General features: G+C 49.0%; 1 protein-coding gene across 2 annotated transcripts in view; it reads left to right on the top strand.

The window, feature by feature from the left end:
• The window catches only part of PTPN21 (protein tyrosine phosphatase non-receptor type 21), a 75536-nt gene that overhangs the window by 43404 nt on the left and 18662 nt on the right, over positions 1-13470 (top strand). For both annotated transcript variants that reach the window (XM_069597207.1, XM_069597208.1), the window contains exons 7-11: positions 192-279; positions 682-770; positions 3045-3132; positions 4643-4722; positions 13032-13092. In XM_069597207.1, the coding sequence (XP_069453308.1) occupies positions 192-279; positions 682-770; positions 3045-3132; positions 4643-4722; positions 13032-13092 (406 nt within the window). The remainder of the gene's footprint in view (positions 1-191; positions 280-681; positions 771-3044; positions 3133-4642; positions 4723-13031; positions 13093-13470) is intronic.

Genomic DNA, 13470 nt, shown 5'->3' with positions numbered 1-13470 from the left:
AGCACAGTGCTCTTGCATGTAGTTGATTCTCAGTAAAAATTGCTGGATTGATAAACTAATCACAGACGCTTAGAAACTTGAAATGTTTCTAACGCTGTATACCCGATCGAGACGTAGTTTTTCGCAAACAAGCTCTTCTGAAATTTTCGTAGTTTGTGAACAGTCTGTCTGACAGATCTCTCGGGTTGCAGGGGCCTCACAGCTCCTGACGCGGAAACGCTCTACATGCAGGAGGTAGAGAGAATGGACGGCTACGGGGAAGAGAGCTACCCTGCCAAGGTAGGTGCGGCCCCAAGACGGGGCCCTCTGCGGGTGCCTGAGTCATTCCAGCAGCTTAGCAGGGAAGGCCAGGGACACTGTGCTGCCCGAAGCCCGACCTGTGCAGACGTTTGGAAATGAAGCTGAGGTCTTTGTGGCCGAAGTTTTCTCACAAAACAGATACTCCTGTTTTGTCTTTTGTTCTTGGAATTACTCTTGGAATAGAATTCCTTGAGGAGCCCAACTGTATTTTCATATGTGTTTCCAAGGTGACACGTTTATACTTGCAGACTTTCCCTTCAGGGGAGGTCTCCCAGGCCTTTTCCATGTGGGACACAGGAGTGGGGGTAGGTGGGGCCCCGGGCCCCCGGGCCCCCCGTGTCTCTGCTGCCCCGTGTTTCCTTGTCCGCTTTCTCCTCCCAGGACAGCCAAGGCTGCGACGTATCTGTCGGCGCGTGTCTCGAAGGCGTCTTTGTGAAGCACAAGAGTGGGAGGCCCCCTGTGGTGTTCAGGTACTCCTCTTTCTGCGAACTTTCTGTGCCTCCTGCTGGTGGCTGAGCTTTAGTCCCTGTGCTAATTGTACTGCTCACAAGTAAGTGTCTCCCAAGGCCTCACTAGGAAATGGAAACATACCCTTCTTAGAATAAAACTGCACCTGACCGCAATAGTTAAAAGATACTTCAAAACTAAATTGCAGAAAACAGTGTTTATAATGGTGGCCTGCTTAGGAAACGTTTAAAGACGTGTGACTCTTTTCTTACCATACAGAGGCCATTCTTTGTCTTGGTGTGTGAATTTTTCTTTTCTTTCTTTTCTATGTAAAGTATGAGTATTTATTTCAGGGTTTAGATCCCAGTTGATTTAAAAAACAAAATCAGATTTCTTTCCTCAGTAGCTGAGGCTTGCATGTTAGGATGAGTTCCTGGAGGCTGAAGGGCTCTTTGCCCTTAGAAACACGTTTCATCAGGTTCAGAATAAAGTCCCTGATGCCCACTGTACCCCAGCCTTAGGGGAAAAAAACAAAATTCACCACTGTGGGGCTGAACAAACGCACACACACTGATGTAAACGAGCAGCGCATTTTTCATTTGAGCTCTGGTTTCCCCGGCTATTTCTCATGGGAAATCTAGGCTTTCCCTGATTCTAGTTGGTACCAAAATTCCTAAAATACCAACATCTAAATTACTTTTTGTAATGTAGATTTCCCTTTTCTTGATTATAAAAAGCGTGGTGCTCTTCATTTGTGGAAGTCTTAGAATGTAGTCTAGTCAGGAGGACAGAGGACAGATAGCAGTGTGCTAAGCATGGCTGGCTTGCAGCAGCGAGCTTTCAGGCGAAGGCAGCTCCCTTTTCAGTATTGTGTGTCCCTTCACTTCCTTTGCTCTCCTGCCTTTGGGCGCCTGAATTCTCCCTGGTGACTGTCACCGTGGAGTCTGTGCCGGCCTGGGGAACAGGTCCCCGCTCCTGGACCGCCCTGCCCTGGCTCAGGCGGCTCCTGAGGGCAGTTGCTCTCAGGTCCCCAGGCTGCTCCCTGTCTCCCCAACACGCTCAGTTGCAGGGCATGGGGCAATGATGGGTCTGACTGGCACCGAAGGGAAGGACCCTGACATTGCTCGAAAGGTCACAGGAACACGGGAGACATCCCCGTGGGCTTCCTTTATCTCACTGGATAGGAAGTTCTAAAATGCCTTCTTTAATATGACACTCATAATCTTTCGGTTTAGCAGTTAGAGACTTCCCTGAAGGTCCAGTGGTCAAGACTCTGCACTTCCAACATGTGGGGCTTGGCTTTGACCCTTGGTCAGGGAACTAAGATCCCACGTGCTCGGTACACAGGTCATCCAGAAAATTAAAACACAAAAGCAATGAAGTGCCAAGTTATTGTGAATGAATTTTATTTATTTCAATAAATGTAAATCTAATAAGATGGAGAAAGATAAAGGGGTAAAATTTTTTCTTCCAGACCTGTTTTTCCCTTTGTAAAAATTATGCAGTGTGTAATAAAATATTAATATATAAAACCTTAACATGCTAAACTACAGTTAGAAAGTTCAGAATTGGAATTTGAATCCTGGTGAACACCCCTAGACTAATTCACTCTTTGGGTTCCCAGCATCTGAACTTTCTGTTGGCCCTGCTTCGCCAGCTTTGTAGAGCATCTCTGCTCTACCGCTGGGTCTTATTTTGCCCTGTGTACCAGAAGGTAACAGTGCTTGTTAGGTCTGTGCTCTCCACCCGCCCCCACCCCCCACCGGAGCCCCTCTGAGGGCGGCGCTCATCTTTGTGCCTCAGGATTGAACACAAGATGCCTGGTATCGTCACAGTGGGTGCCTGCTAAAGCGTTTGTTGAATGAACGAAGGAGCATTGGGAGCTGAGATTGGGATATTTGATCAGACTAGTCCAGCAAACAAGGATGAGTAGAGTTTACATTTTTATGTATTTATTTTGGCCTAGCTGTGTGGCATGTAGGATCTTAGTTTCCTGACCAGGGATCAAACCCTCGCCCCTGCATTGGAAGCATGGGTCTCAACCACTGGACCCCCAGGGAAGTCCCCAAGTTTACAGTTTTGAATGCTCTGCCTCTGGTTTAGTTTACGTGCGATACTTTTTGTACCTCCCTGTTGTCACTTCAGTTATAAAATGCATGCTCACCAATTAAAGCCCTGTTTTCTTCCTAAAATAACAAATAATAGGTTATACATTAAGCTCAAAATGGAAAAAAATCTTCTGTCTCTTAGTAAAAATCTGAGTCCTTATATGACCATTTTCTGCTTGTTGTTCTCAGGTGGCATGATATTGCTAACATGTCCCACAATAAGTCCGTTTTTGCCCTAGAGCTGGCAAATAAAGAGGAGACCATCCAGTTTCAAACTGTGAGTAAACATGAGGAATCTACGTGGACTGTTTTTCCTAAAAGTTAACATTTCTGTGTGCATGTTTGGGGGAGTAGCTTTAAAATGGTAGTTTTTCATAGTTTATAAAAGATAAAATTTTATTCTTTATAACATTTTGCATAATCGCACTTAGCAAAGTTGCTCAGTAAATACTGTTGAATGAATTGAGTCTTTGGATAAATACTGTCTGATTAAGACGACCTTTAAATTACGTACGCAGGCTCAGCTGTAAAGAATCTGCCTGTAGCAGTGCAGGATACGGGCTTTGATCCCTGGGTCAGGATGATCCTCTGGAGGAGGGCGTAGCGACCCACTCCAGGATTCTTGCCTGGAGAATCCCATGGACAGAGGAGCCTGTACGGTCCATGGGGTCGCACAGCGACTAAGCACGCATGAGCACAAGTAGGGAAGAAAGGAAACACTGTATCTTGGCTCCCACTGATAAGTGAATCAGTTCAGTTCAGTTGCTCAGTCGTGTCTGACTCTTTGCAACCCCGAGAATCGCAGCAGGCCAGGCCTCCCTGTCCATCACCAACTCCCGGAGTTCACTCAGACTCACGTCCATCGAGTCAGTGATGCCATCCAGCCATCTCATCCTCTGTCGTCCCCTTCTCCTCCTGCCCCCAATCCCTCCCAGCATCAGAGTCTTTTCCAGTGAGTCAGCTCTTCGCATGAGGTGGCCAGAGTATTGGAGTTTCAGCTTTAGCATCATTCCTTCCAAAGAAATCCCAGGGTTGATCTCCTTCAGAATGGACTGGTTGGATCTCCTTGCAGTCCAAGGGACTCTCAAGAGTCTTCTCCAACACCACAGTTCAAAGGCATCCAGCTCTGTAGAAATACTGTTTCACAGTTACCTTTACTCTCTTGACGAAAGCCATGGGTCTGAGTTACTTCTTTTAAAAATGTCTTTGAGTATCTATTTGTTAATAATAAAAATGTTTTGTTTAGTCACATCTTTGAGTAATACTAAAAGATGACATTTTCATAATTAGATGACATTTTCATTAATTTAAAGATTTCTATGTCATCTGGAAACTCTTAATATAAGAATTGTACTACTGAGAGCTTTTTGTTAGTCTTCATAATTTTTTTTAAGGTGCTGAAACTTTTATTAAACCCTTGTTAGACACCACACTTTGAGCCAAGCACCCTATGTACACTTCCCCTAAAAGTGTGAAAGTGAAGTCACTCAGTTTTGTCTGACTCTTTGTGACCCCATGGACTGTAGCCTACCAGGCTTCTCAGTCCATGGGATTTTCCGGGCAAGAATACTGGAGTGGGTTGCCATTCCCTTCGCCAGGTGGTCTTCATAATGAATCCGAATTACAGCATTCATATGCGGGGTGCAGTGGTAGACAATGCAAGAATCGCAGTGTGTTAGAAGCGACTTTGATGTACCATGTCACCCATGTCTGTCTTGTTCTCAGATAAGCTCTGTATCAAGTTGTAGATGTACTTTGCTTTACTTTGTGTGTCTTTTGTTTACTAGGAAGACATGGAAACAGCAAAATACGTCTGGAGACTCTGTGTTGCGCGACATAAATTTTACAGACTAAATCAGTGCAGCCTGTAAGTACACCCTGCCCGTGGATACTGGGAAATGATGACCTTAGAAGTTTTCATCTTGAGCTACAGGGTATCATCTATAAAGGCAATTTTTTTTAAGAAGATAACTTCTGAATGACATTTTTATAATAATCTCTTTGCTTTTGTGTGTTAAAATTTTATTTCTCAGTTATTTTTCATTTTAGCTTTGGACCAACCTCTAGTATCTACAAATAGGCCTCTAAGATTTCTTTCAACTAGTAACAGAATTATTCTAATTCTTGAAAGCTAAAAGGAAAAAAAAAATTTTTTTTAATCAACACTTTGAGTCACAAAAGCTCATTCAGCTCATCCAGCCATTTGAAGAATTTACACCCCTTCTTAATGTACATTTTTCCTAGCCCCGTGGGCTTACCCCTTTCTGCTGGGTCATTCCTGTTAAGACGCAAACATGCTGTCTCATTTTACCTCTAAACACATTTTCTCCGTTTGCACGTCCCTGTAGCCACGGTGCTGTACCTTTCTTTTCCCTTGGAAAGAGTGGCGTCATCCTTCTCTCTCCCTTCCCTCCCAGCGCTTCCCTTACGCCACCTCCTCACTGGCGCCCCCTGTCAGCGTGGCGGCGACCTTCACCCGGCGGTCCTCTGAGCTCTTCACTGGAGCGCTGGCGGCGCCCAGCCTCTGCCCGCCCCTTCCTCCCCGCGCCCGGACTGCCCCCTCCTTGGCTGCCAGGCCCCCCTCTCCTGCTCTTTTTCTTTGAGGCTCTTTTCCATCCCCTTGGCTGCTTTCACCCCCGGACCTCTTCTCGTCTACACTCCTCACTCCGTAGGGGATTCGGCTTGACCCGGTTCCTGGCAGCATCTGTGCCTGCAGCACGCCTGACTCTCTCTAGCCGGCCTTCCCGCGAGCTCTGGACTCGCACCCCCGGCTGCCTCCTTGGCGTCTCCACTCGGGTGCCTCACGGGCTTCCGATTTGGTAACGTGCCTGGAGCCAGACTCCGCCCACGGCTCGCCTTCCTGCCCGAGTGCTGCTCCCGCGCCTGCCCATTTGCGCAGGCGGTGGCACAGCACAGGCCCCAGCCCTGGAGCTGGAGCTCCTCCGCCGTTCCTGCTTCTCTGCCCTCCCAGCGCAGTTCGTCCTGCGCTCCGCGAGCTCTGCACCTTCGGAATCTCTCTCCGTCAGGCCATCTTGACCGCTCCTTCAGCGGGTAACTCGTGCCGGCTGCCCTGGCGCTCTCCTGGAATACTGCCGCAGCTCTCTGGCTGTTTCCGGGCCTCCCAGCCTGTAGCCGGCTGCAGCGTCAGCTGGAATCCTCTCACTCTGCCTGAGGCCCTGCACTGACTCGCCCTCGTCCTTGGAAGTGCATAGCCGCGTGTGCTCTATGCTTGCTTGGTTCCACTGTTCCCTCTGCCCTCCTTGCTCACCCCACTCCGGCCACACTACCATCCTTTCTGGTCTGTGAGCGTGCCCTCCGTCCGTCCGACCCCCTCTCCTCATCTTTCTGAGGCCAGTCTTCATGTACTGGCCCCTCATTGCATCAGGACCTCTTCAGAGGTGCCCTTCATCAGCGGTTTTTTTGTTTATTTGTTTTAAATATTTATCTGGCTGTGCCGGGTCGTTGTGGCATGTGGGATCTAGTTCTGACCAGGGATTGAACCCAAGGGCCCTGCATTGTAAGTGGGGGGTCTTAGCCAGGGGCCCCCAGGGAAGGCCCAGACAGGCGGTTCATGGCCCGCAGCCCCTGGATCTGGGTGTCCCCCCGCTCTGTTTGTGGTCTGCTTCCCCCCTCGGCGCTGGCTGGAGAGCCCAGACTGCTCCCCTATTGTTAACCCCTCTATTCCCCGTGCCGAGCAAGGGCCTCGCTTTCCCGAGGCCTTGACGGCTTTGCAGAGTGGACCTGGAGAAGCGAGTGTTACGCGCCCTGCCCCGGGATGTCTGTGGTGCTGTCGGAGCCCTTGGGAGAAGGGTACCTAACCGGAAGCACAGGCTCGGAGAGGCTTCCCGGCCGAAGGCCATGTGAACCAGAGCAGTTCCGCTCCTTCCCCACCCCTGTTCTTGAAGCCCTGCTCTCTGCTCCAGCTCACCAGCTGCCCCCCAGCCGGCCTGCTGGCCCTGTCGCGCCTGCTCTGGTCAGTCTCCAGAACCGATGAGCCAAAGACGCAGCTCTGCTCCCAGTCATCGCTCAGGCCCACGTCTGCGCTGCCCTCCCCTCCAGCTCGCCTCCTCCGGGCCCAGTGCCCCGCCGAGCCTCCGTCCTGGCTCCCAGGGCCCTCGGTCCCTGCCTGGCTGGTGCCCCTTGCGGCCCCGGGCCTTCGCTGGGCGCCCGCCCTGCTGTTCTCGGGCGGGCTCACCCTCGTTCCTGCAGATCCAGCCTGAGCGCTGCTGCTGGGCCGCTGCGTTGCCTGTCCCGTCCCGCGCTCAGTGCTGCTTTTCCTGCCGCGTATCACGCGGTTCAGTCGGCGCTTCCTCTATGTCAGGTGCCATGTGGCCCGCCTTCGTCTCCTCTGGCTTCGCCGCCGCCGTCTGCACAGTCCTGGTGCCCATTCACAGGGACGCTGTGGGGATGGACAAGCGCGGACTCGCGCCCTGCCGAGCGGCTGGCAGCTGGCAGCAGGGCGGGAATCCGGCCTTGGGCCCTGCCCGGGCCGAGCCTCGCGGGCCCGGCGCGTCCGTCCGCCCGCCGGGGCTGGGGGCGCAGGGCTCCTCCCGCGAGTGTGCAGGCCCGGGCGTCCGGCGGGGCCGGGGACGGCTTCCGAGTGACGAGCCGGAAGCAGGCTCGGGGAGTCCGGGGGGACGAGCCGTCCTGCTCCCCGCCGCCGTCCTTTTGCTCCTGACGGAAGGACGGCTTGTACCTTAGGGCCCGGGAAGGAGAGGCGCTCTCCGGGTCATGGGGTCGGTGAGAAGGAGCCGCGGTGCAGAGAGAGGCGGGCCCGGCTTAGGGCTGGAAGGACGTCCACTGGGGAGAACCATCCAGCGATTAGTCAGCCCTGAGGCCCCGGGCTCCCTGCATCCCCTTCCCTCCACCGTCCTTTCATATGAGATGAGTCCCGCTGCTTCTGCCGCCGGGGCCGCGGAAGACGCGAACCGCCAGGCGCGGCCGCCCTGCCTTCCCCGTGGCCGACGCCGCCTCTGCCGGCCGGGGGGCTCAGGGCTCCGGGCGCCTTTGTGTGAGGAGGGCGCCCCCTCGCGGCGGGCTCCGCGGCGCCGGCGTCCCAGGCGGTGGCGTCTGGGGCTCCTCCCGAGCCTGTTGCCCGGCGTGGGTGGCAGTGCTTTGTGTGCAGACGCCTGTGTTCCGTGCAAAGCGGTGCGTGCGCAGTCTCCCGGGCCACAGCCCTTTTGTGGATGTAAAGCCTTTCATAAGTTTAATAAGAGTATTTGTAATAATGAGCCATCATCCCCTCAGTTCACTTTTTTCCCCCCCCTGGAAATTAATGAAGAATCAGTCATTTGAAATAAACCATAAGACAGAATCTTTTTCCAGTAGGCATCACTATTGGTTGGTGGTTAATACCTTTTTAAAATAGTTTTTTGGCGAATCACCCTTGGTAATAGTTTTAAGGTTCAGAGGGAAAATAATTTATGTGTGTGTGTGGGGGGGTAAATGACCCAGTCGTGTTTTTTTTTGGTAATATTACTATTTATTCCCAAATATAAATAAAACCACATTTATGTTAGATCCTCAGTTGCATATGTTACATTTGTATAAGGAAAATGAGTATTTTATAAAGTGAAATAATTATATGTAAAGGTCTATTTTCTACATTTTTCTTTTAATTTCCTTATATGTTAAATCATGGAAGTCCATTTTCATGAACTATTGCTATGAAATAATTTATGATGGAAGATACCCACTTCATTCTACAGGAAGTGAATGTAGCACTTGATCCCCAGGTGAAGAGAAATGAATTCTTTTTTTCTTTTTTTGACTGTGCTTGGCCTTTGTTGCAGCACTTGGACTTAGTTGGCCCGTGACATGTGGGATCTTAGTTCTCCGACCAGGGATTGAACCTGGCCCTCCTGCATGCAGAGTCTTAGCCACTGGGCCCCCAGGGCAGTCCCTCTCTTTGCTTTTTAAATTTATAGGTTGAGGATAATGTGAGTTTTATTTAGCATTTTTTTAGAGTTGGAATAGGAATTAAATGAGGTAGTGACAGTTTCTTAAGTCAAATGACTTCTCTCCCCTTCTCTGCCACCCCAAGCCCCAGACCCAGTCATGCATGAGAAGAATCAGAGGGAAAAGGAATCTTGAGAGGGTTCTTTGTGTGTGTGAGGCTCTTTCTCTTCTCTCTGGGGAGAGAGGGGAAAGGGGAGTCTGGTGTCCCCAAAGCTGCAAAGCTAAGTGGTAGAAGTTTCCACGGACTTTCTCTAGAGGGGAAGGTTGGATTCCTGTCGCCAGTGGGCTCCTTGCTCAGCCTTGTCAGCATTGGCAAGTGTTCCTGCAGTTTAGGGCTACTGGCAAATACAGCAGCCAGTCTGTTCTGGAGACTTCTGTGATCAGGAGATACACTGGCCCTGCCTGGAGGGAGCTGGGGCTGTCCCCCTTCTTGGGGGACAAAAACCCTGCTGCAGGGTTTTTGAAGACACTGTGAGAAGCCTGGAAGAAGAGAAAGCCCCTGTCCCATTAAAGGAAGGTCACTGAGGTCAATATTTTCTGGGTATTTTCACTAGCCAATATATTTTTTGTGCATCAAAATCTCACTCCTCTATAGCTTGAAATATACAAGAAAGAAGTCAGCTCTTGGAAATTTACTGTCTTTACAGCTCAAGTGTAAGTTGTAAGTGAAAGTTCATTGCACAATCACGTCCAACTCTGGGAGTCCATGGACTGCAGCCTGTCCTGCTCTTCTGTCCGTGGAATTTTCCAGGCAAGAGTACTGGAGTGGGTTGCCATTTCCTTCTCCATGGGATCTTCCTGACTTGTGGATTGAACCCAGGACTTTTGCATTACAGGCAGATTCTTTACCAACTGAGTCACTAGGGAAGCCCAAGTGAAAGTTGCTCAGTCGTGTCCAACTGTTTGTGACCCCATGGACTATACAGCCCATGGAATTCTCCAGGCCAGACTACTGGAGTGGGTAGCCATTCCCTTCTCCAGTGGATCTTCCTAAGCCAGGAATGGAACCCAGGTCTCCTGCATTGCAGGCGGATTCTTTACCAGCTGAGCCACAAGGGAAGCCCAGGAATACTGGAGTGGGTAGCCTTTACCTTCTCCAGGGGATCTTCCTGACCCAGGGATTGAGCCGGGGTCTCCTGCATTGCAGGCGGATTCTTTACCAGCTGAGCATCAGGGAAGCCCGAGCTATAAGTGCTTAACCTAAGCATCCGTTGTAGTCCTCATTTGCTGTTTCATTCACTTGTTCAGCACACATTCGGTGGCTTTCTTGTGTGCCAGGTGCCAGTGGTGCCATGGTGTGCCCTTTGCCTTGGTGGAGTGCATGGATCTGTTGGGGTGGGGAGGGGGTGTCAGACAGATAATCAGCTGTTAGGAGCGTGTGCTCAGGAATCTGACAGACCTGCCCGGTTCTAATGCCAGTTCTGCTTATTTGCCATGTGACCAGGAACAATTTACTTAATCTTAAGTATCCATTTTCTTATCTGTAAAATCAGTATAATAACCAGCCTCCTTCTCAGGGTTGGTGTTTGGATTCCCCGAGGTAATCGTGTATAGCCTTTCGCACTGTTTCAATAAGTAATGTCATTTGTTTTACTTGGGCTAGCAACCTTTTCTTATTGTGTCTTCTCCAATACACACATTCCAGTGATTTCCAGCCCCCACAAGATCTTTAGCTGTCTCGTTTTTAGAAGCACCCACCAGCATAGTAACTGCCCGCAAACACTACCAACTGTTAACCATTTTCTCTTGTGTACTAAGGTTAGCTGGTCTCCTAGAAAACTGCATTCTTCAGGATTTTGGCAAGAAGAAAGAGGTTAGAATATGTAGACCCGACGGAGAGGCTGCCTACGTCAGCTGGGCAGAAGGAAGACGTGCTGGTTTGTTTTTAGCAGAAGTGGCCTCTGCAGTGCCACCTCCACCCTGGGGGCCGCCAGCAGGCACCAGAATAGATCCCCGTGTGGGGGCGCCACCCCTACTCCAAAGCTCCCGTCCCTGGGCTTCATGTTTAACAGCCTTTGTTTTTGTGTCCGGCTGGGCAACTCTGGACACCTCATTGGAAGATCCTATCAATGGCCTTTTTCCTCATCTCTGCGTTTTGAATTTGTAGTCCTTTAAAGGTTTAGTCAATTTGGTGAGTCCCTGGACCAAATATAAACTTCAAAGGCCAACTAGGATGGCCTAAACCTAGGCCTGACGATGGAGAATAAAGGGAAAGTAAACCTCGAGGCTGCAAGATGCAGTGTCTTCAAATCCTGGACGCTAAGTTGAGGAATATATTAACGTGCAGTTAAGGAGTGTGCCTGTTGGTTCGGTGGGAAAGGGCCCAGCCTGCCAGTGCAGCAGGGCTTGCTCTCTGTGCCTGGAGGGCTGCAGTCCAGGGGCAAAGTGCCAGACACAGCTTAGCAACTGAACAACAGCCGTGTGCAGTTAGGGAGCGTTTCAAAAGAGAACGAACGTAGACTGACATGTAGAATAGACAGTGGGAATCTGCTGTGACTCGGGACTCAGACCGGGGCTCTTCGACAGCCTAGAGGGGCAGGAGCGGGGAGGGAGGGGACCTGTGTATACCGGTGTCTGATCCATGTTGATGTATGGCGGAAACCAACGCAATTGTGTAATTGCTCTTCAATTAAAAATAAATTAAGGGGGGGAAAACACTCAATACACCCTCCTGACTTTACTAATGTCTTACCAACTAATGTGGCTATGTTTGCAATCTAATGGAATTGACGTCTGTTTTATTTTTGTTGCGGAATAATTACCGGTAGAAGAAGAGTATCCTTTGGGAAAAAGACATCTATTCTTCATCAGCAATCTTAATATGTTCCAATGATAAACAAGTTATTTTAAAAAGTGTTTAATCAAAAAAAGTCAACTCATTAAAGCAGTTGCAGCTACATGACAGCTCCTATTAGGAATAATTTTCTTTTACCTCAAAAATCTTATAAAAATTAACTAATATTTAGGGATTTAATATAAGAAATTTGTTGTTACAGTGCTGAGAATAATTTTTGAGACTTAAGCTTGAGATGGTAAATTTACTGATTAAATGGAACTAATGTTCAGTTTGTGATTATGGATTTTCTAGTAGTTAGTCCTTAGGAACACTATAACCAAGGATGACATTTTTTGTAATCTGTAATTACATGTCACATAAGCTTATGGGCCAGGAATAGACGCTCGAAGTTTTTTCAAAAAGTGCTTTGACAAAATTGCATCATGATCAAACCCAAGAATCCTATGTGTGTAGGTTCCTAGATCTTATTCGCAATAAAACTGACCACACACAGAAACAACAAAAATGCCTGCCTTTATCTTTAAAAGATAGATTCTGACAAAAGGAATTTCCTTTTGCTTATTTGTGACCTATGTTTATTCAAGGATGGAGCTTGCTCTGAATAGCTTAAAATCTCAAATTATCTGATAAATGTTAGCCAGGACTCCTGAATACTTTTCATTTCTTTTTTAAAAGTATGCTTAGAACCAGAGAGAAGTTTCTTGCAAAGGAACGTAAATGGAGTTACCACCAGCCCACTGAACCAATGTTCCTACTCTTTTGTTCTCCCTACCTTAGTTTCTTAGAGGAAATATATGTTCTTACAGAGAAGGGAATGGCAACCCACTCCAGTGTTCTTGCCTGGAGAATCCCACCGATGGAGAAGCCTACTGGGCTACGGTCCAGGGGGTCACAAAGAGTCAGACATGACTGAGCAGCTAACACACATATCCCTAAGTTTCCCAAGTTCCCAGCTTGTCTCTTGATCATTTGTGTGGTCCACGGCTCACAGGCTCTCCATCAAAGGCACTTCATTGCTCCTGGCTCTGAGGCTGGCAGCTGGCGGTCTGTCCTGAGCGCTGAGCCCGGCCCACAGGAGAAGCACATTTACGCCGACTCTTCCCTGGGGATGAGTCTGTGGCCCTCTCGCCTGGTGCCCCTCCGCTCTGCTGCCGGTCACTCCAGAGGGCTTGCCTGCGTGGAGTGGGGACAGCTCCTCCTGCCCAGCCCTGGGCTCAGCCAGGCGACCGACGGCTGTTCCGCGAGGCTCAGACCCTGGAGTCCAGCTGGGGGACCGCCTGCCTTTTCTCTGATTGATGACTGGATGAGTTTGTCGCTTGGGAAGATATATCCTTTTACTTTCTTATTAGTATGTTTAGGAAGATTGTGTGCATATGAGCATGTGTATATGTGTTTCTCAAAGACGTGTCGTATTTTTACAGGCAAACGCAGACCGTCATGGTGAACCCAGTTAGGAGGAGGTCTTCTTCGAGGCTGTCTCTGGTAAGAAAGAGGGAGAATTGCAGTTGCCTTTGTTTGTTTTAGTTCTCTCGCTTTCCTTAATAAAATAGGCTTTTAGCGGTGTTGGTTTTCAGTTTGAACTGTTAAAGTATGCCTACATGTGACCAAAGAAATGGTGATTTTCTACAACTTAAGCCTAATATTTATATATGTAACATTTATTGTGTTATATATTTTAAAGTATTAGGTCCAACCTAATACTAAAGATATTGAGTATTAGCCAAGAGTAATCAGAAGTTAGTAGATATTTAAAGTACTAGATGGTTTTGCTAATAAGATTAAATGTAGTACGTGTAAGTTTCTTCTAATCGATTGTTTATATAAGAATTCAGGAAATCTCTGTCTGTTCCTGCTTTCTGG

The sequence above is a fragment of the Ovis canadensis genome, chromosome 7 (genome assembly GCF_042477335.2).
Source record: "Ovis canadensis isolate MfBH-ARS-UI-01 breed Bighorn chromosome 7, ARS-UI_OviCan_v2, whole genome shotgun sequence".
NCBI classification, from domain to species: domain Eukaryota; kingdom Metazoa; phylum Chordata; class Mammalia; order Artiodactyla; family Bovidae; genus Ovis; species Ovis canadensis.
Note: the sequence above shows the minus strand (reverse complement) of the source record. Positions and strands in the feature narration are given on the sequence as shown.